This window comes from Habropoda laboriosa, unplaced genomic scaffold, assembly GCF_001263275.1.
Source record: "Habropoda laboriosa isolate 0110345459 unplaced genomic scaffold, ASM126327v1 scaffold648, whole genome shotgun sequence".
NCBI classification, from domain to species: Eukaryota; Metazoa; Arthropoda; class Insecta; order Hymenoptera; family Apidae; genus Habropoda; species Habropoda laboriosa.
This window is the reverse complement of record NW_017100857.1, coordinates 996,599-1,019,998: the sequence shown is the minus strand read 5'-3', so window position 1 is coordinate 1,019,998 and position 23,400 is coordinate 996,599. Positions and strand designations below refer to the sequence as shown.

Here is a 23,400-nt window from a genome sequence, read left to right as displayed (position 1 = left end):
TTAATAAGTAAATGTTGTTCAAATTATATCGTGTTTGATATCATTTTTATCAGAAAAATCTCACCAACATGTTAAAACAAATTTCAGATGAAAAAAAGGAAAATTAAAGAAATTATATTTTTCTATTATGAATTGTCGAGCCGTGAAATCTCGTAAAAGAGACCGAGTGGTGACTGACAGCGAGCGAGATAACATAGGCGTAGGACCATCTATACTGACACTTGTAGAATCCAAACTGTCTGACACTTGTGGAGAATTTACTGTAGATAGATGAATATCAATTTTCGCGGAAGAGATTTCCTCCGCAAAAAAGAATCTTCCCGGGGGAAAATCTCTAGCGAACAAAAGGAATCGCCTCTATCCCCAGAGAAACTAGACTCGATAAATCGGCAACTGTGGCAACTCGAGGTACAGTATCCAAAACCGCGCACAAGATTCAAATTTAGCCTCTCGAACGAGAAAAGACAGAGAGAGAGAGAGAAAGAGATCTCGGCGGCGGGACAATAAACTCTTTGTTCGCGCTAGAGGATCTTCGATTTTTTTATTACAATGCATCGTACATAGCGGAGAGGAACGTTTGCTATTCCAGCGACGTCCAGTCTTCGTGAACGAGAGACTCGAGGAATTGCGCTTTTCTTCGTTAAACTTTTGACGTCAGCCGCGCGTGAGTTTTTGGTTTAACGACGTTTAATCATTTTCGATTAATTCATCGTGTCGCGAACAGAAGAAAAAACAAACGAAAAAAGTGTGTGCGATTCGAGTGGGAATTTTTAAGCAGTTAGAATTGTCACGTTGCATTACGATTCGAAGGTTTCTATCGACTCTAGTTTCTCGTATGGTCGTTTGTTAAACCTTGGCTGATTATTCCAAGAAGATGAAACGACAACTTTGGTGACACTCTACTTGATATTCCGACTTTGCCAACAAGGAACCCGTGAATTACGCAAGAGACGGCAGAAGCCACGCGAAATTACTTCGATCGGGAACATCTGTTCTCCGGATCGCTTGTTTCTCTTTGGGCACCTTTTGTATGCACGCGTAAACATACATGCCACACTTATTCGCGTTGCATTTGCCACTAACGCGACGTGTTTTGCTGTTATTTTTGTCATATGCAACTGAGCAGACGTTGCTTTTGTGTCATCGTTTTCTAGCAACCTTCGCGAAACTCGATTCTTTGGAACAGCTGTGGGGTATACGTTGAAATGTTCGAGTCACTCGTTTAATCCTGTCTGCATCGAATTTTCGAATAATTCTTCTACGATTTTGAGAATTTTGAGAGTAACTTTGGAATTTGCGAAGTTTGTGTTGGATAATATTGGATCATTTTTGATAAAATTAGAAATTTTGAAGGAACATTTGTATAGTGTTAGAGTGGAGTATTATTATTCGCAAAGAGGGATATTTTTATTTTAAAAAGATTGATTTTCTGTGAAAAAGATATTTTTCCAAAGTCAATATTTTACTTTAGAAAAATATTTTTTTAGGGTCTTTAAGTTGTGGATAGACTTTCCACTAATTTTCCAAAAAAATATATTTCTCTAGAGCCTTTAAATTGTGGATAAACTTTCCACTAATTTTGTAAAAAGAAAATTTTTCTCTAGAGTCTCTAAATTGTGAAAAAGCTTTCGTAATCTAATTTATATCACACCGTTCCAAATTTTCAACTTACGGCAATACCAAATTCACAAACTCTTCTCCAAAGATTCTTGTATTCGATCCAAACTTTCGGCGACCAAGATACGGATTCAATGATCCAGACGGTAGACAAGGATACGTAAATCGACGTGGAATATCGTGCAGACAAGCTATCTGGATAAACGACGGGACTTGTCAGAGAGTAACGTAGAACGTGAAATTGGATTTGACCAGAGCAGATTTTATCTGAATACGTATACCGTGGAATTTTATGCCAAGTCCGCGTATTTGCTAAAAATATGTTGTTATGTCAGCCGTGTCTCGACGAAACCGTTCCCACGTCGTGAAATTTCGAAACGTCAAAAAGTGAGGGAACACGTCGAAAGTGGGTTTCAATTAAATGTCTCGTCTAGTTCGATTTTGCGTGGAAATTTCGATATCTTAAAGTGAAAATTTCCAAATCTCAAAATGGAAATTTCGGAATCTCTATATTAAAATTTCGAAGTCTCAAATTCAAAATTTCGATATCTCAAAGTGAAAAGTTCCAAATCTCAAAATGGAAATTTCGATATCTTAAAGTGAAAATTTCCAAATCTCAAAATGGAAATTTCGGAATCTCTATATTAAAATTTCGAAGTCTCAAATTCAAAATTTCGATATCTCAAAGTGAAAAGTTCCAAATCTCAAAATGGAAATTTCGGAATCTCTATATTAAAATTTCGAAGTCTCAAATTCAAAATTTCGATATCTCAAAGTGAAAAGTTCCAAATCTCAAAATGGAAATTTCGGAATCTCTATATTAAAATTTCGAAGTCTCAAATTCAAAATTTCGATATCTCAAAGTGAAAAGTTCCAAATCTCAAAATGGAAATTTCGGAATCTCTATATTAAAATTTCGAAGTCTCAAATTCAAAATTTCGATATCTCAAAGTGAAAAGTTCCAAATCTCAAAATCCCATATAAAAATTTCAGAATCTCAATATTAAACTTTCAAAACCTCAAAACCACAATTTCAGAATCTCACCAATGCCTTAATCCGAATAATTTCCGAATTACAACCAACAACAATTTAAAAAAAACACCATCAACAATACAGTCAAGCAACCCAAAACCATTCGACTTTCTCCTCCTCCAAATTCCCCACTACTCCCGCAAAAAGCAACCATTCAAAAATCAGTTCTCCCTCAAGTACATACTCTCGAAATAAAAAAAGAAAAGCGATCAAAGAGTAAAAGAATTTCGAGGGTCAAGCCAGGCCACGCGGTAAAAGTGTAAACTCCGTGAAACATGGAGAGTAACCGGAAGCGATTGTTGGACCACCGTGGTCGGTCGTCTGGCAACGAAACTTTTCTCAGACACGTCGGTGGTCGTTGGTGTTACGAGAGAAAAACACGCGCTTCTAAAGTCAACTCCCGGCGTCGTTCTATCGCGTATATATTCCATTCTTTCTTTTACCTCTCCTCGACTTCCTTACGGAAGCACGACGTTCAAACAGAAGAAGAAAAAAGAAGAAGCAATTTCTACAGTAGCACAACGATTCTTCGTTTCTTCCATTTCACTCAAAGGTATAATCGTATTGTTTCTTTCTAGGAAAGATTTAATTAAAGAAGAAAGGAGAACCGACTCTCTCTCTCTCTGTCCTTTTTTTTATTCCCTTTGTTTATTTCTTCACATTACAAAAGAGAGAGAGACAGAGAGAAAGCTTGTTTTAAAATCAATTGTTAAACCCAACAATGGAAGCATTTATAAAAAAACAATTTCTACATAAAATTATCTTCTAACGAAGTAATGTTTTTATGGAAGAAGAAAAAAAATTCTCCTTTGTTCTGGGATGAAAAACTACCGATCAAAAGAAAATCTCTTAACATCGTCGGATCTCGTACTACCAGTAGCTACCGGGCACGGTCAATAATTTGTGAATCAGAAGGAAGGAGGGGGAAAGGTTTGAAAAGTATACCCTCGACATCGTGCAAAGGCGGCAGATAAAGGTTCGATGAGAAAAAACGTCGAACACGGTACGCGAACGGCTATTTTAAGGCGCTCGACCGGTTTTCACGTGTAACCAGTGGTCCTGATAAATACCTCGTGCATTTTTTTGCCGCGATCCACATCGATCGAACCTCTCAATTTTTTCGCCAATCTCCTCCTCCCCCCACCCTAACCCTCGCTCGATTCGGTATAAAAGACCGTCGAGAATCGATTATGAAGTTGCATCTAACGTGCCTGGATTATATTTAACCAATTGAAAGTAAACGGGAAAAAATATGGGCATTGACGTCATTGGGATTATTTTGCGCTGGCAAAAGGACGAGAGTTTGGCGAGAACCATCGAAGGAAAATTGAGACTATACGGGTGATTTGAATATGGAGAATTGTAAAGGAAAATAATTATTGAAGATTTAAGAAAGCGAGTGGAGAGATGAGAGATTTTCTAAATAAATAATTAAGTAGATTAAAACTTCATTTTTTTGCAACTTGAAGGGAACGTTTGAAAAATATTTTCAGTGGCAAAGGGTACAAAAATATTTCATTTTTAGTGTTTCAATTTATTTTCCTATTTTTTGAAAATTTCTGTTTTTCGAATTCAGCTGAATTCTCCTCTGAGACCTTCAATTCACATTTTAGATGTTTCTCTTACCTCTTAAAATTATTTAAAACTATTTCCACATATACAGAGAAAAAGGCAAAATATCAATAGTTACAAAAAAAAGTAACGATAATAAAACACGACGCAATCGGAAGAAATATTTTTTCCCAAGATCGCGATATTTGCAGGAGAAACAAACGAGTAGATTTCGATCTGCACTAAAAAGGATTCTCCTCGGAAAAAGTGAGACTGACGCGACGCCATGAATCACCGGGAAAACTATCAAAAATTACCAAGTCGCGATCCATCGAAAGCCAGAAGTTGAAAAAAAGAAGGAAGACGTCACCGAGGGGAAAAACCGACGCGCGACGAGTCCCGAATTTTTCAGAGAGGAACACCAGAAGGCCTGCGGATGCGTCCGACCCAATTTTCTCGGTAAAGTTTCTCCGTCAGCGGGGAAAAAAAATCTGAGCCCGGTCATTCGACCGTAGATGTTCTTTCTTTCGCTTTTTGTCCGGGAACAATACACCTTTTCCAGATGAAAATCAAAAGTTCTTTGAATCAGAACGCCTAACAATATTCTTTACGTTCTATGGTTCGCAATAGAGAAAGGAAAATTAGGGATTAAGGCTAACCTCTTGACGACCAGTTAAAAAGAGACAAAGAACACACGTAAAAATGTCTATTTACCTTTTATTCTCTATAGAAAGTTGATAGTATCGTGTTTCATGTTTAGATTCGCAATTGGATTTCTACTAACGTGTGACGAAACACGGTTTCGATCGTATACTGTTTAACGATCATCGTAAAAAATAACGTAATTGCATAATTAGTTGCATAAAAGCGTGAAAGTGACGTCGACGCCGGTGAAAAATTTACGAAGGAATAAAAAAAGAAACGATAGTCCCCGATTCCAGGTACTTTTGTTAACGTTCGTGTATTTTGATAATGGAAAGAGAAAGAGAACGATCGAAGTTACGAAACGAGGATAAACAATACTAATTGAAAGTGCAAATTATTTTGCTTTTTTTTCATCGAAAGGTTGGTCCGATCGTTGTGACATCGTTTCTGAAAACACGTTCAATCGAGAGAGTAACCGATGCGATGCTTGGAACAGCAATAAAAAAAATAAAATAATGTATAGTATGCAATAAAACGGCTGAGTAATCATACTTGCGAAGGTCACGCTTTTGTCATTGCAATTAAACGATGAAAACATAGATGTCAATGTTGACAATCGACACATCTAGGAAGCGATAATCAATTAACCGTACATTGAGATTACGAGATCAATAACGAGGAGAGATAATATTTCCATCGTAATATTATTTTCACTCCAAGCACGTGAGCGATAGTGGAAAAAAAATTGAAAAGAGTTTAACGATCTTTCAAGTATTCCGTAATATTCTTTCCGTGTAGGTGAAGAAAACATAACCTTCGAGATAATGGCGCGCAATCGCAGATGAAAGATGGACTCCATCTCTCTGTCGAAGCGGATCGACTATCGAAAATAACAACGCGGTCTCGAAAAGTTACGAACGCTCCCCCCTCTATTGTTTTCGTCAACATGGCGGTCGATTCTGTATGATCGAGGCGTCTCCAACGTTTTCAGACGAACGATAAACGCACGTTGAATCGGTGACGTTCGATTTCCGTGTTCAGAGGAGCATGGAGAAATCGTGGGATTACCAACAGACAGAGAGGAAACACCAGAAAAATTTCCCGTGCTTGAGAAAACACGCTAGATCGAGTATCGATAACGCACCATAAATCACGACTTTGTTTCCGGTAATTCGTAATTTTCATTCCAGGCAGAGATTCGTCGGTAACTTCAACGAAACGTTTCTTTTCTTCTTCGTCGAAAAATCAACGAACGACAACACGCACGATTCCTGACGAGAATAATTGCACGAATAGTTCTTTTCGTTTGTGACATCGTGACGTCACGTTTTCGATGCAGAAACGTTTAAACGTTTCAACGGTATAAACGTGTGCAAGTATTTTTTATCCGAAGGCACTTTCCAACTCGGGATACGTAACGCAAACAAATCATGCAAGAATTCGGTTGGTAAAAGCAAGTTGTGCACGTTATTAGCCGTAGAGCTGTTATCGCGGATGGTAAATGCGACTGTCTGAAAGTGACATGATTACCCGATCCCGGATTATGACTTCAACCACGTCGACTTCTCTAAATATTTACACGGTGCACCTGTTTCACGATTCTTTCCTTGAAATCAAATCCCTCTACCGTAATCGCCCGCGTTCACTGTGATATAACATAGGAGACGAACAACAATAACAGCCCATGTACCGCTTTCCCATCATTCGTAAAGCACGAAGATTGTTTCTCCGATAGTGGCAACACTGTTTACCGTGAACGCCTTTCCTTTATCCTATCGTATTCATTGACAGTAATAACCTAACAAATAAACCATAACCTGTATCGAAGCGCGGCGAACGAGAAAGGAACTGCAATGGAGAAACATAACCTATACACCTCACGAAGCAATTTATCCGCCTCGTTTCCATGAAAACAAGACCATTGTGCCACGACCGAAGAAGGATATCCACGAAAACCGGTCCTGCTCGAAATTACCGAAGCGAAAAGCCACGGAACGACGTTCGACAAAATGCTATCATACGCCTACCTTTATATCCACTTTGCACATGTATCTGTCGTTTAAGTAGGATCCTGTTAGTTTGCCAATTGCGCGATACGAACGATAATACGGAGATTCAACAACAAAAAAAAAACAATCACAATTCGTTATCAACGTCCAAGGATTCTCCATGAGAGAACACTGTCCAAACACAGAACATAACGCAACATGAACGATAAATACCTGGCGACAGAGTCAGGTACGAATATATTCCACCATGAAGGCCTCTTCTGTCTAGTTTGTGTGTACAATCCATCGGTGCTTCCAACCTGTGTCGGAACACCAGCGATACCTTTTCTCCTCTTTCGATCGAGTTTCGGTGGCTTCGCGAGAATATGCCACGATTTTCTCCGACCCTTCTTTCCCTCGAGGTCTGCCTGTATTCTCTCGTTTTCTAACAACTCCTGATTCTCTTCGAGTAAATCCTGAGACACGTAAAAAACCGAACACCTTCTGCCACCTTCGCTCGCTCGCCTTTTCTCCTTTTGCACTTGTTTCGTCGCCGTATTATTCTCCTTCTCTTCGACAACACTGCCACGTCGTGCCCTATGGAACAAGCTGTCCCTTCGCGCCTTCAAATCCTCCAACACGCTATGCCTCCTTCCCTTATTGTCACGCAAGATAGCGCTCGAGTCCCGCCTACCGACTGCGCCGATCAGTTTTGCGAACGACGACTCTTTCTCCATCATCGACGGAATCGAGTTCGTGGAGGCGTATTTGGTGGCCGAGTGACCGTTGTTCTGCGGCTCGTTGCTGATGTACATCGTCGTTTCCATACTATACAACCGAGTCGATCCTCGAGAAGAAGCGCGAGGCTAAACGTAGTCGTTGTATCTCCACGTTTTTCACACTCGTACGGACGCGCAATAAACAACACCGACAAACACTCGCGAGACACTGCGACGAACCTTCTCGGCGATACACCGACGATCACCCGAGATCCGCGATCATTTTGCTGGTGGTTCGCGAAGGAAATACGGAAGGCATGAGTTTACAGCGTACCGTTAAGGCTTGATCGGCATTATTCCATCGCCGGTGAAAGCAGCCACGGCGGCGTACCGAGTGACCGCCTTTTCACTCCTCGTGAAACGTGCTATCGGCACGAATACGCGTATATACTGAACGAACGCGACCGAACCAGCGAAAGAACCAACCAACGGACGAACGAACGAACCTGTATCGTATCGACCGGACCTGTCCACAGGTATGTGTATACACACCGGGTACAGCTCGAGAGCCGCGAGATCCACCAGCAGATCGTTGACCTGGGAGAATCGCGCGCGGAACCAGCCAACGGCTCCTTCGACCGACTAGCTTCCACCTTGTGCGAGCCTTTTGCTCCTTCGTTTGTTTCTCTATTTTCTGGTAAGTCGAGAGGCCCTTGTTGGAAACTCGTTCTCGGCCTCTAACACACTAGCTACAAACGTCAACCGAATCGACCTTTGCTTCGTCCTCGGCCCGTCAGATGTCCTGTGTCTCGAATTAGACCGAACGACACTTGTCGTGTAACGTCGTCACACTCGTGGAACGAATTCTGTAACGGTTTTGAAACGTAGCATCAACGGCGTACGAATAAACACACAACAGAGAGGTGCTCCTCTTTCTCTACCCAAGCAAACTTCCCAAGCGACTTTCCCGCTTCTGACGCGATTTCCACGATGAAACTTCGAACGGGCGTCGCTTCCGTCTTCTCTCGGGTGGGGTACGCGCTTTCAGGTTAACGACTCGACGTATACCGATAGCAGAGTCCAGCTATACTGTCGCGTATTTTCTTCTCCACCATCGGACACACCGTGAGCTAAACACGGAGAATCGAGGAGAAGGCTGGCCCAGTGAGGCCGGCAAAGTCGAGCACTAGTCCTTTTTTCTTTCTCTCCCTTGTATACCGACGTGACGTTACTGTGGAGACGCGCACGCACACGGGCCGAAACCCAGCACAACGAACAAACACACGCGGCACGCGCGATCTTTCGGTACTGGGCTGAAACTGTGGCCAATACAGAAGGCAACGCGTTTCGAGCAAAAAAGAGAGGGAGAGATGTAACCGACAAAAACGAACGACTTTCTCTTACTATTTTCCTCTCTCTCTCTTTCTTTCTTTTCGTCTTCGTGTTTCTTTATTATGATTATATGTTCGAATGTGTGTGTGCGCGCGCACTCACTTGCTGCTACACTTGGGCAGCCGGTTGCGATAAATCGTGATATCGGGGCACAACACGCACTTGAATCGACAGGCCGTCACGAGAATCGAGTATCGCAGCGACTAAGCGAGAACGAAGCCGACTGCTTGTATTTATACACGTCGAGGCACTCGGCTCGAGACTGTCTCTTCGGGCGCATCCCCCACCTCCCGGGGCCGAGTATACCCAACAAGAAGAAACCACGCACCGAAGACGCACGACTTCGCGCTCTTCTCGATCGTTTACAAACAGTTTTTTTTACTTTCGATACCGTCACGCTTGCTCGAAATAATTACAAAGTTCGCCCCTGTGTGGAGCGGACCGTATCTTAAAGATGGAGGGCTTTTCAAGGGCTTCGATGCTTTCTACACACCGGACGTTGTGGTTAAACGTACTTTGTTCTTCATCCCCGTCGTTTAATTTCGTTTCTGTACGTGTTTTTGTCGCATTATTGAATTAAGAAACGTGTCCGAAGATATTCGTTTTTACGAATAGAGAGAGAGAGAGAGAGAGTGTGTGTTGTAAATATTTTCGACGAGAAGTAAATGGCAATCACGGCCAATGAGAGGTTAGAACAGATTGAACTAGGTTATAAATTGGACTGTTATATCAACGTTTGAAATTTTAGTGCGTTACCGATTAACGTATGATCTAATGTGTCGTAAAAAGAGTGCAATTGAAAGTGCACGTAACGTATGAAGATACAATTGTTTGTTTTTAATGATTTTAATAGAGCTGTCATATCGGATATGTGTACAAATGTATGTATTTCTCGAACATCTGACATCTGATTCATTCTTTTCAAACGTATCAACGTATAACGACCGTTTAATTTCTCATCAAGCGATATATTCTTCAAACACTAGTGTAAACGAAAGAAAGAAACGATCATTCTTGGACAAATAGGTATGAAAATGTCTTGATGCAGAGGGCTTAACGAAGATCAACAACACACACGCCCGTGACAATCAGGAATGAGCGATTGAATGACAACTGGTACCGGTGTCGTCGCTGTTTACACGGAACGGTAAACAATTCCGAGCGTAACGTGCTTGTTCGTGGCAACGTAAACGAGTGAATCTTCAATTTCGGGAAAATTAATACGTGGAAAACAAATTTCCTATTTCATCATAGTAGAAATACTTGGAATAATTATAACAACAGAGTATTACAAATTTTACGAAATTGACAAAGTTCCAACTTCTACACTCTCGAGTCATACGTTATTCTAACCTCAAATTCGCTATTAAAATTTCTAACATACCATTTACTAAAAAATTAAACTTTTTTCGTCAAAAACTTCAAATAAAACTTCATAATTATATTTACATAATTCCTTGAATAATAACTGAGAAATTAGTTTATATATCTTCGATTTACACGTTATTCTAACCTAAAATTCGCGATGAAAATTTCTAACAAATCTTTCGTCAACGATTTAACGTGTAATTTTTCTTTTTAGGTTTCGACGAGCGTGTAAATATCAGTTTTCCGTGAATAATGCCGAGAAACCAGTTTACCAAACACAAAAGTCCCTCGCAGAAGGTTGACACTTCGGCGAGCATAACCGTGACGCTCTGTAAACGCGAAAATCTCACGTTATACGCCGACAAACGAGACGTCGCGTCGCGGCGATAGAAGCGGTTGGCGAAATAAATTTTCGTTCACGAACGACGTGTAACGATAAAGATTCTCACTGATAATAACGATAAACACCGTCTCGTTTCTCAGATTAGGTAGCTGCATAGTGCAAACAATATGTTAGATAGTCCCGCGACGAAAACACAGGAAGTTATCGCAATAAGGACAGCTTTCGAACTATCTACCAATCGTAATTCATTTCATAATCCACATCTAACGTTCTGTCGTTATTTAACGTCTGAATTGACGAACCCAAGCGTTACCTAACTGCTCTTACTACCGGCGAACAGATTAATTTTGTTGCAGTGCTAACGCCGGTTGGTGTATGCGCGCTCGAAATTGCGTGCAATCGTCTCGTTTGTCTTTCGCGTAGTTTCTAAGGCAACTTCATTAGCCTGCCAGAGCAATTCTACTGTACATTAATCAGTGTCGCTTAAACCTTCCTTTGCCTGGTGAATTTTTTCCTTTTGAAATTGTTTCAACGACGGTGTAAACCACGTATTTTATTATAAATGTATTTTTTGAATAATGCGTTTTTACGATCTACGGAGGGAGATGGAAAGTACAGCGGAGGTTGGATGGGGAAAGGATGAAAACTGTTGGATTTGTCAGACTTTACTTAAGAATTACTAGTTGAAAAATTCTAATTTTTGTGATGTATAAATATTGTAATTTCAATATATGGTAAATTTTATTCGTTATTTGAAAAGGAAACACCGAAGATTAGGGCAGGACGAAAGTTATCAGATTTGTCAGATTTTATCTGAGCAACTCAGGATTAAGAATTATTACAATTGCAGATTTATCATTTTAGAATTATCTGGAAACAATCATTTTTGTAATATATAATAAATTTTCATTCGATTTTAATTCCTCATTCCAAAAGTAAACTTATTTATTCCATAGTTTTTAATTTAAAGCAGTTGTAACGTTCGGTTTATTTTAGAAAAAATTCGGCATTCGTCTTTCCGCAGCCTTCTTCAAATCTTTATTTTCCAAAAATTACATTTCTTCCGGTGTTACGCAGAGGTTATCTCGAATAAAGTCTGCCGACGACAGCAGCGTACCCTAAAAATAAATTCTCCAATAATTTCTCCACTGTTTGACATTCGAAGCAATAATTCTATTACCACTGCGAAAAAAAGTCAAACATCCTCCTACTAATCCTCCGAGACATTTTAACACCTCGATCATGGCTATTAACGTGCACCATTCTAAAATTTCAACGGTGTCCCTAGAGCTCGATTATGCAACCTATCGTATGTTATCGTGCATGTGTTTATGCGCGTGTATTCACGGTCGTATCACTTTTTCGTCGCGATACGACTTTGACCTAATTCTCCTGGAACGACGCGAACTTCGAACCTTCGTTTTCGGGAGGCGAATGGTCGTTCGTAGATCTCCTTTGTCTCTGACAATATTGGCGAACACACACGTACGACGAATACGGATACGATCAGGTGTTTGAACGAGTTTTCACGAATGTTTTCGGTTAATCGAATTAGCACAGTTCGATCGAACGGCCGTCTGTTGTTGCGTTCAGCTCGCTTCGAGAAACTCCGACTAGCCTGACAGAGGGAGGCCGGTAGTTGCGCGCAGAGGGACGGAGAGAGTTAATTGGCTGAATCGAATTAAGAGCTAGCCGGTATTTTCATCGCTGCAATTCTCTAATTGGCCGCGGACGAACTGACCAATTGTTTCCACCGGTTTGCACGTCCGCTTCTCGTTAACCCCGGCAGTCTTCGTACGGAGAGCACCGTACGATTTCACGGAAAATCCTGGTTACGTTCGTCGTTTTGTTTAGGGAAAAAGTTGGTTGAACCTATGGTACACGTTGTGAGCGACGATCTGTTAGGTGTGTTCCTTAAAAATTTAGGGAAGATGGTAGAGGATCGTTCGGAGAGAGGTAGAGGCGAGGTTGAGGAAGGTCTTCTTTGGGAAATTAAGTTTCTAGGAGTGTGATGAACTTTAGAAATTGTAGATTATCTAGGGAATCGAAGAGCTGAGAGAATAATTGAAAATAAATATTAAAATCTGTCAATTATTGAAGAAAATTGGGGAGAATTCTTCAGTGGGAGGTGAAGACGAGGTTGCAGAAGGTCTTCTTTGGGAAATTAAGTTTCTAGGAGTGTGATGAACTTTAGAAATTGTAGATTATCTAGGGAATCGAAGAGCTGAGAGAATAATTGAAAATAAATGTTAAAATCTGTCAATTATTGAAGAAAATTGGGGAGAATTCTTCAGTGGGAGGTGAAGACGAGGTTGCAGAAGGTCTTCTTTGGGAAATTAAGTTTCTAGGAGTGTGATGAACTTTAGAAATTGTAGATTACTCAGGGAATGGAAGGACTAAGAGGATAAATGAAAATAAATGTTAAAATTTGTGAATTATTGAAGAAAATTGGGGAGAATTCTTCAGTGGGAGATGAAGACGAGGTTGCAGAAGGTCTTTTTTGGGAAATTAAGTTTCTGGGAGTGTGATGAACTTTAGAAATTGTAGATTACTCAGGGAATGGAAGGACTAAGAGGATAAATGAAAATAAATGTTTAAAATTTCTCAATTATTGAAGAAAACGAGAGAATTCTTCAGAGAGATGAAGACACTTTTACAAAAGGTTTTCCTAAGGAAATGAAGTTTCCAGAATTCTGATAGTATCCAGAAATTAAACTGAAAAATCGGTAATCTTCAATTTTATAAAATAAACAAAATCACCGAGCAGTCAGTGTCCTAATTATTACGCAATATTTCGAGGAAACGCGAGAAATGAGCTTGCAAACGTTCGAAGAATCATACGCAGAAGTTTCCCACGTTCTAGGAAGCATGAAATATCAAAATCTATCGATAATCACTGTTCGTATCAATATTAGAATTACTCCTTTGTAATATTGTTTGCCTTAGAGAAATCTGACGAGTTTACGATTAGATTATCCAAATAAAACACCACTTGAAATTACTCGAAATACCTGTAATCTTTGAATTTCTAATCTCAAGTAATATTCCACGCATGAAGATACTAAAATTGTATCACGAACACACTCTGATGTTCGATATCAGTGGGACACGATAATTTTAGTATCTTTTTTATTCCTGGAATATTAGCTCAGATTAGAATTATATACACTACTGGTATATTTAACCCTTTCATTATCGCAATCATCCAACAACTGAACTTGTTTATCATTTTAATTAGTCAATTTAAAACACCTGAAGCAAAATTTAAAGAAGTACTTAGCTCACTTTCTCCATTTCAAAAATCTTCGTTTCCAAAAAATACCATTTATAAATAAACGATAATGCATCATACTCAAAAATACTGAAGCTGATTTCTAAACTATTCATTTCTACATCATCTCAAACTTCACGTTAAAAAGCTTTCATTTCATGTAAGCAAATTGCCAAAGAAACAAGGGTCCAGTGCAAAACGTTGACTAACTCACTTTCTATACTTCAAAAATCTCCATTATTAAAAAATAAATATCATTGCAAATTTCACCTTAAAAAATTGCCAAAGGAACAAAAATCCAGAGCAAAGAGATAACTAACTCACTTGCTACATCTGAAAAATCTCCACTACCAAAGAGTACCATTTACAAACAAATGAAAAACATCAAATGTTCCTTCTAAATCGTCTGAAATTTCACGTTAAAAAATTGCCAAGTCAACAGGAATCCTTTCAACCAGAGCAAGAGGGGCGAAAGCTCGAAAGAAGATCCTCCAAGAAGGAGCTCCATCCTCCTCGAAAGGAGCGCAACGAAGATTGGTTCGTTTGGCGAAAAGCAATTTCAACGGAATAATTCGATGCATCGAGAAGGAGGGAGGAGCGTTGCCACAGACGACTGCTTATCAGCCGGCTGCTTATCACCGGCCTCACGTACCTTCGGACAGGTTTATGGCTTGGCTACTGGAATCGCGAACGAGTCTATCTCCGTTACCTCGAACGGTTCCTCTTTTCTTACCTCCGTCATCCGGTGTTTCTTATTTCGCAGAAAGAAGAGAAAAAAAGACGGGGAACGTCGCGGTCGTGCAAACAGCTCGACACGATTTTCGTCGCTCTGCCGAGGGAAACGTGGACCGCCAGCTATTCGTTTCGTGATCGCGAGAAAGAGGATTCGAGACACGTGTGTCGACGGACAAACGCCGCTGATACGGGGCTTCACGTGGAAATTTCTTCGACGTCGACACACTCTGTGATTCTAGACCACTGGTAAACGCGATTTTACAGTTTGCTTCTTTCATTTTTCGACACAGATTTATCTTCACCCTCTGTGATTTTATTTTCTTTTTCTTCTCCATTGGAAGTTTCGCCGTGTTTTCGCAGCGATAAGTAAATAACGCGAGATTTGTGGAAATAAATGTGCAATTTGTGGGTGACATAATATTCGGGTTAAGAAACATTTGAGTAAAAGAGAAATTTTATACTATGGTTAACCCTTTCACAATGCGGCGCAAGAAAAAGAGTCGGGTGATGTATAAATTGCACAATTGGACATTTCGTGTGGTAAAATTGTGGCATAGGAAGAGGAAAAATTGTGGATTTTTATGGTTTTAATACAAATTATTTTTCGTACAATTTATCATTCTTTCTTTTGGAAACAATGAAATATACATTTTTAGAAGGGTCAAGGTAAATTGTTAAGCGTAACGAAACCAGGAAAAATTGGGTATTTTAATGTGTTTAATACAAATTATTTTTCACTCAATTATCGTGTTTTTTTTTTAAAGAAGCAACGAAAGATACATTTTTATAAGGATCAAGGCAGCTTATTAAGCGTAATGAAACCAGGAAAAATTCATTCTATCGTGTATTTTAATATTTTCAGTGAAAATTATTTTTCACTCAGATTATCGTGTCTTTTTTTAAAAAAACAACGAAAGATACATTTTTATAAGGATCAAGGCAGCTTATTAAGCGTAACGAAACCAGGAAAAATTCATTCTATCGTGTATTTTAATATTTTCAGTGAAAATTATTTTTCACTCAGATTATCGTGTCTTTTTTTAAAAAAACAACGAAAGATACATTTTTATAAGGGTCAAGGCAGCTTATTAAGCGTAACGAAACCAGGAAAAATTCATTCTATCGTGTATTTTAATATTTTCAGTGAAAATTGTTTCTCATTCAGATTGTCGTTTTATTTGTTTTTGAAGAAACAATGAAATATACATTTTTAGAAGGGTTAAAGTAGCCCGTTAAGTGTAATCTTCGGTGTCATTTTCTCGTTATAAAAATGTGTTATCGTTGCAAACGCTGGAACGTACGATAAATTATTTTTAATAGGTGCTTCGCTGTTTCGTTACACAGCAAACGGCTCGAAACACGTTATTAAGTGTAACCGAAGAGAAAATTGACACCGAAGCACAGTCGGACCCTAAAATTCGCCGATCTTCGCGATAACTATCATTATCCAGCCACCTGTCTACCCAGTTCCACGCAGAAGCCAATCCGAGTTCATCGCCTACATCGTCCAGATTTCACGTCGAACCAAACCAATTTTTCCGAAACTTTCCACCAGAGGCAGCTTTCGCATCTTCGTATCTAACATTCCACCGGAGATCGTCGTAGCTCACCCACGTCTATTCCAAAAAAATTGAAAAAAAGAGGCATCATAATCCTTTCGGCTGCGGCAGATTTTGACGTGTAAATTTTTAATCGTAGCTGCAAAATTTTGTATTTTGGCCGCGTCGTTTTAAAATTCGGTTTATTACGTTAAGCTGGAAGTGTGCAAAGGGTGAAGTTAGATATTAAATTAGGAGGAAGTGTGCGTTGGATTATTTCTAACAACACCCTATGGAAATAATCAAGTAAGAACAAAAATGTCTCCGGGTTATTTTAAACAAAGGCACTAAGACTTCCACCAGATGCATCTGGTGTCCGTCTTCGAGTCACTCACTGCACAATGCCATACCATAATGTAAACAGTTTCTAGGTATAAAGGGGACCCCAACTTTCTTTTGGGTGCCTAGAAACAGTCCTTCAGAAGATTCAATAGAGTAAAGACGTTTCCTCTGAGACCGTAAATAAATCGTATATTACAAAGTTAAAAGACTATTTCATTCCATAACCCATTTCCAATAGTGTGTGACGGATGAAATGAAATATTAACTCTAGAACTGCCAGCCGAGTCAGAACGACACAGTGCCGACTTTACGAAAGTGAATTTCTACGTAAGCAAACCATTATTGGAAAATTCGATTCATGTCGATGCAAACAGAAGCATACCTGTAGAAAATAAATTCGGGAAGTTACAAATGATAACACTCGCCGGTATTGAACATTCACGTTTTCTCGAAAGATGCTAATGGGTCATTTTGACCTGGTCGGTAGCTCTAGTGTCAAATTGAGATGGAAGTGCATCGAAAGGCTCCATCCAACAGTATAGTGCGTAGAAATTTTCAAAAGACCTACAGGCGTCAATTGTAACGAAAGGGTTAAAGCTGGGAAGAAGAAAAGAAAGATTCCACCGGTCCCTATTTTCCAGAAATCGAGGAATCTTCAAAACCACAGTAACAATTTTTCCATTCAGAAGCCGAAGTGCCTGACTCCATAAAATAAAATTTAACAAATTTGTTTTACTTCTGAAAAATTAAGCACCGAGCATGTGCTTCGATACTAAACTTGCAAGAATATCAGAAAGTGGAGAGAATCATTTCAGCTTGCGAATGAATCTCAATTCTCAATTCCACGATTTTTCAGTAAAATAAAGTTTACAAATTTGTTTTTCTAAAATTGGAGTCAATAATTTCGCCTTCTCAATGAATCTCAATCCTCAACTCGACGATTTTTCAATAATTTCTCGCTAAATAAAGAGCTGCACAATTTTGTTTATCTCCGAAAAATAAGGTTCGGTGGAATCTTCTTCTCGTCCATTCACAAATTACAGTCTCTAAATGCCCCGCTCCTACGTCCACGTTATGCAGGATTTCAACGCGTGCAGAATAAACTGACGGTGCGCGGCCGAGGCTGGCGATATTACCACTCGTTACACCGAACGACGCGATATCGCCGGTGCAATCGCGTCGAAATTGCCCCGGAGCCGCGATAATGCGCGCCAGAAATCGGGCGAAACCCGCGAAAAGAGCAACGAGAGTGTCGCGTTTCACAAGAACGCCACAGATCTGGATCAAAAATTCTCCAACGGCACCTCCTCTCTTCCCCCGGCCAATTTCCATACCTTTGTGTTACCTACACTCTCGGAAAAAAAATAAAAAAGAGTCTCTCTCGAACGATCCAACGAAATTATCGGTTAGCAGAGCAACAGCAAAGCCCTGCGAAACGGGAAGGGACCCTGTTCGATATTATCGAAGGACATCCAAACAGACTGGTTACGCAATAGTGTGTGTGTGTGTGTGTATGTAGGTTTTTTCAAATACGATGAAAAATTCGAGTTGGGCTGAAATAATTGCCCCGAGTGCAACGCTGAAAACGTAATACAGAGCGTGCAACTTTCACTCACCGTCTCGTGAAGCGAGCAAAAACGACTTGTCGCACGAACCGTTTGCCCAATCAGAGCAACGATTGTTCCTGATACAGTGTACCGACGTTTCTGGAGAGATTTCGGGGAAAATGGAGCGAGATAGCGGGTTCGCAGGGTTATCTGTGTGATAAGAAGGTTCTGCGAAGACGTAACAAACAGTCGTGGGTAGTTTTGTTCGCGTCATAGCGGAGGATTTGTTTGTGGGTCATGTTTTAAGGTGAGAATGTATTGGATGTGGTTGTAGAGTGTTTGGAGGATTGTTTAATTTATTTTGAGAACTTTTTTGAGAACTAAATAAGGATGTTAGAAGTGGTTGTGCAGTGTTTGGAGAACTGTTTCATTTATTTTGAGGATTTTTCAAAGTAGGAATGGAATAATGATGTTGGACGTGGTTGTGCAGTGTTTGGAGAACTGTTTAATTAATTTTGAGGATTTCGAAGTGGATGTATAATGTTTGGAGAGCTGTTTAATTAATTTTGAGGACTTTTGAAACTAGGGTCAGAATAATAATGTTGGAAGCGGTTGTACAGTGTTTGGAGAACCATTTAATTTCTTTTAAGAATTTTTAAAAATAATTTTTCCACTCTAAGAGCTAAATAACAATGTCAGAAGTGGTTGTACAGTGTTTGGAGAACAATTTAAATTATTTTGAGAACTTTGAAAATCATTTTTCCACTCTAAGAGCTAAATAACAATGTCAGAAGTGGTTGTACAGTGTTTGGAGAGCTGTTTAGTTAATTTTGAGGATTTTGAAATGGATGTATAGTGTTTGGAGAGCTGTTTAACTAATTTTGAGGATTTTTGAAAGTACGAACAGAATAATAATGTTGGAAGTGGTTGTACAGTGTTTGGAGAGCTGTTTAACTAATTTTGAGGATTTTTGAAAGTACGAACAGAATAATAATGTTGGAAGTGGTTGTACAGTGTTTGAAGAACCATTTAAATTACTTTGAGAACTTCAAAAATAATTTTTCCACTCTAAGAACTAAATAACCATGTCAGAAGTGGTTGTACAGTGTTTGGAGAACTGTTTAATTAATTTTGAAGCTTTTTCAAAGTAAAAATGGAATAATGATGTTGGAAGTGGTTGCATAGTGTTTGAAGAACCGTTTAAATTATTTTGACAATTTTAAAAAATACTTTTTCCACTCTAAGAACTAAATAACAATGTTGCACAGCGTTTGAAGAGCTACTGAATTTATTTGGAGGGCTTTCAACGCGATTTAAAAAGAACACTCGACCGATTGTGAAATATATTTTCAGGAAACGTTTTTAAGATGATCGAGCAAAATATTTAGCAGATTTTACGCCAATAAAATGATTGAACTGTACGATTTCATAGTAATCTACAGGCATTTCGAGATAATTGCACGGAATTCTGCGCGGCTAAAAGAAAGGATTTTATAAAGAATGGCTAGATAAGATCGTTCGATCCATCACACGGGCAATTAACAGGCTCTTTCATTATTTCAAATTACACTCTCGTATCGCGAGAAGATCTACATCGGGCTGTTCGTATCAACTTTGTATCAGAAAGTAGTAAGCGATCGTTCTTCGTTGTTCCAAAGTCTGCAACGTAAAGGCGTGTTTCTCAAACGAGAACCAGACTCGTTCGTCCTAACCTTTGAAGTTTCAAAAAACCCCGCTGGAATAAACGTACTACTGTACAATTTCAAGCGAGAAGCAACAGAACGATTACAGAGAACAATAAAGATGGCTCGCAGAATGTTCGTTGGAAAACATTCATAAATCTCGCGGTCCGGTGAATTTTTATAGCCTTCGTTCGCTACGAAGACTTCGCCTAATTGAGGAACACGTATTGCCACGAATTTCGTGGATTTTCGATCGAACAATCGCTCTGGATCATTTTGACCTAAGAGACTTGGCTGCGAGAAAATTTACTTAAATGAGAAATTTCGCAAGAAATGAAGAAAATAAATGTTACATTTCTATTGTTGCAACTACAATCCTCTATGAAAATTTTTCTCCATTTCTAAAGAAAAAATATTAAGATTGATTGCAATTTTATATTTCGACGAGAGAAGCGTTGATAATTATTACAGGAAAATTGGCCGATAATACAGTACAGCAATAAACAAATAAAATGAAAAAAATTCCATTTAAATTCCACTTATAAAATATTAAAAAATCTGTTTACTCGATCATTTGGAAATTATTCTTCGCTAACCAAGAGAGGACGAAATTTCAGGAAAAATGGCGGAACAACGATCGCAACTGGACTTAGTATCCGGTCACTATGGCCTGACAATACTAATTAAGAGATAATCAACGTTGTTTACACGCAGCGTACGTAGGAAATCGCACTAGTTCGGTGAAACAATCGTCACGTGCTTTTCAAGTGGTTTCTCGGAAAGTGATCGCCGTCTGGCGGAGCGCAAATTCGCCGTGATAAGCGGCGTGAACGAAATTTCGAAGAGACGAATGTCGTTCGAAAAGATAAGCGGGGCTCTCACGACGCGACAACGTCACGCTCAGCTATTGCGAGATGAATTCGAATGGAGGATGTTCTACGTGACCATCCGCACGTTCTCTCGCGACGCTGGGTAAAATCGAATCTTGCTCGACCAGCCCTCTCCTACGGGAGCGCGCATTAAGCCCGTTTCACGCTTACAGGAAACTTCCCTCCACTTCGAGTAAACAGAGTTCGAGGAAAGTGAAGTATAATCAGCTGATTCGAGTGGGACCAAGTTAAATTTGTTACGGATGATCGAAAATGAAATTAAAAATGTTAAATTAACGTTAATGCTCATATTTTTCTCAATTTTATCAAGTATTTTCTAGGTGTGTGGAAGTAAGTTTTCCATTTATTTACAACGCTGTGATTTACATTTTTCAAATAGAAAGGATAGGGCAATATGGAAAGTGAAAGGAAATACTTGAACAAAATTGCACTTTTTCGAGGATTAATGGTGTTCCGTTTGAACAAGTGTGAAACGGCTTGAACGAACGAGTTCGAACTCTCTCGAGTCATACGTGGTACAGAGTGAAGGATTAAGATTACGAATATTTGAATCGATATCAATACAAGCATACTCAAGAATACACTTCAACATTTAATTCTTACTTGACATTTAATTGATCGAGTGTGAAACAGGCTTAAGTGGCAGTTTCGCTCTCTCACAGTGCTTAACAGCTTTACAGAAGAGTTTCCTTTTGGGAAAATTCTGGTTCGAAGGTATAAGAAAACAAAAAAGGAATTGTTGAGAAGTATTTCTACATACTTGGCAATTTCTATATGAGAAAGCGAATGATTCCGTCGAGCGTGATCGTGACATAAGGAAGCTCCTTTCCCGCGAGCAGCATAAAACGTCGAACGAGGGATTACCAAGCGTCATTAAGCACCGTTTCTACACGAACGACGTTCTAGTTCTGCCGGTATAAACGTCGGCTAGAAAATCGTCCGAAAGCAACTGCCTAGAAGTTTCACTGTTTATTCGAAATTCTAGCAGCCTCTCCCGGCGACAAGCATCGAGGCAAACGTTACGGTACATTTATCGACCAGGCGACGAGGGAAAACTTACAATCGTAAAAGCGACATTAACAGCTATTCTATTTATGGAATAAACGAACTCACCACAGGAAACGAATTCGATGCGGACATATTGATTACGTTATATATATTTTTTTTTGTTATGGTTCGTTAGACTCGTCGGTACGATTTGATGAACGTGATACCTCGTGCGACTCTTGTTTCCGGAATTATTAATTAAGTTACGGAGTGTCCGGCAATTTTGGAATTTTTTAAATTTAATTTTCCTGGAAAAGCTCTGATTCTATCGGAATTTCTGTTTTAGCTTGTCACACAATTTTTAAAATTTTAAATTGCTAGGGAAGCTCTTATTCTTTCGGAATGTTAAAAATTCTTAAAAAGGCTATTATTCTTTCAGAATTTCTATTTCAGCTATATTTCACACGATTTTTAAAATTTAAAACTCCTAGAGAAGCTCTTATTTCTCAGAATTTTTAAGATTCAAAATTCCTAAAAGGGCTTCTATTCTTTCAGAATTCCTATTTTATCTATATCGCACAATTTAAAAAATTTCAAATTCCCAGAAAAGCTCTTACTCTGTCAGAATTTCGATTTCAGCCATTTCCCACAATTGTGCTTCGTTAGTATCTTTCATTACACATCAAAGCGCGCACGCCCGTAAATAACATCTTTTCACCATTATATCAAATATAACACGTACCATCGACAATGGTTGTTCCTAATTAACAGATAAATTCCGCTGAAATTGTGACGCGTATGGGGAAAATCGGGGCCTGAAAAACCCAACGGAACCGCGACTTCTCGTGAAACCAGGATTTACCGCCTCGTGAAGCGATGAAGCGGCCGTTACTCGGGTAATCTAGGTAGAGGCTACTTTGAAATTTCACGACGTCGTTACAGAAGCAGGGTAACATGTCGCGGTGAAAAAAAAAAAAAAAAAGAGAGGAAAGAAAAAAAGAAGAGCAAAGTGCATCGAACGTCGATCGATTGTTCACGTTGCGTAATTAGACGACGCTGTTTGCACGAGCAAACCAGTGAAAGTCGTCGACCGATAAAAACGAAATTATTTCACCGCGTATATACCTTTGGACTTGGCGACGTCGAATCGCGACTCCGATCAACGCGTGAATCATTCCATCCGTCCTGCAATCGTGACGAGCATTATCGATTACACATGTTACATTATTGTACCGCAGGAATGTTAGCTCCAAGGCAGGTTTACTCGGTAAAATATGAAAAACAATAAGGCTGTATGCAGTACTAGGTAAAAACTTGGAAACACTGTACATCGCAAGGTATAGAAAAATTTTATGAAATTGTTGGCAACTTCGAGAATTTCTGATTATTTGAAGAAATTTACGTGGGATCGATTGTTGGTGATCTATGCAGCGTCGATTTCAAGTTTGGGAAGAATGTATAGGAGATTTAGTATTGATGAAAATTAACAGGAGATCCTAAATTTTTGGTTGGTAGGGTATGAATATTTAAAGAATAACAGAAATATTGAAATACAGAGAATTCTAGAATTTTCTTGCGGGAGACTGTAATGCCGGTTTCACACGAGTGTTCGCGAACAGGTTGGAAACAGTTCGCGGACAATTCTGGCCGGCGTGAAACCGGCATAACTCTCGATTTCCTCTCAAATACTCTTCCTCTGAAATCTCAAATCCGAACTCTGATTCTTATTATTAAACTACCAAGTTAGTTACC

At 39.3% G+C, this 23,400-nt stretch overlaps 1 protein-coding gene across 1 annotated transcript in view; it reads right to left on the bottom strand.

Moving 5' to 3' along the window:
- Positions 1 to 7,978, bottom strand: part of LOC108577372 — a 78,174-nt gene extending 70,196 nt beyond the window's left edge. The window contains exon 1 of the mRNA XM_017940512.1: positions 7,069 to 7,978. Within this exon, the coding sequence (XP_017796001.1) occupies positions 7,069 to 7,661 (593 nt within the window). The 5' untranslated portion in view covers positions 7,662 to 7,978. The remainder of the gene's footprint in view (positions 1 to 7,068) is intronic.
- Positions 7,979 to 23,400: the final 15,422 nt, after the last annotated feature.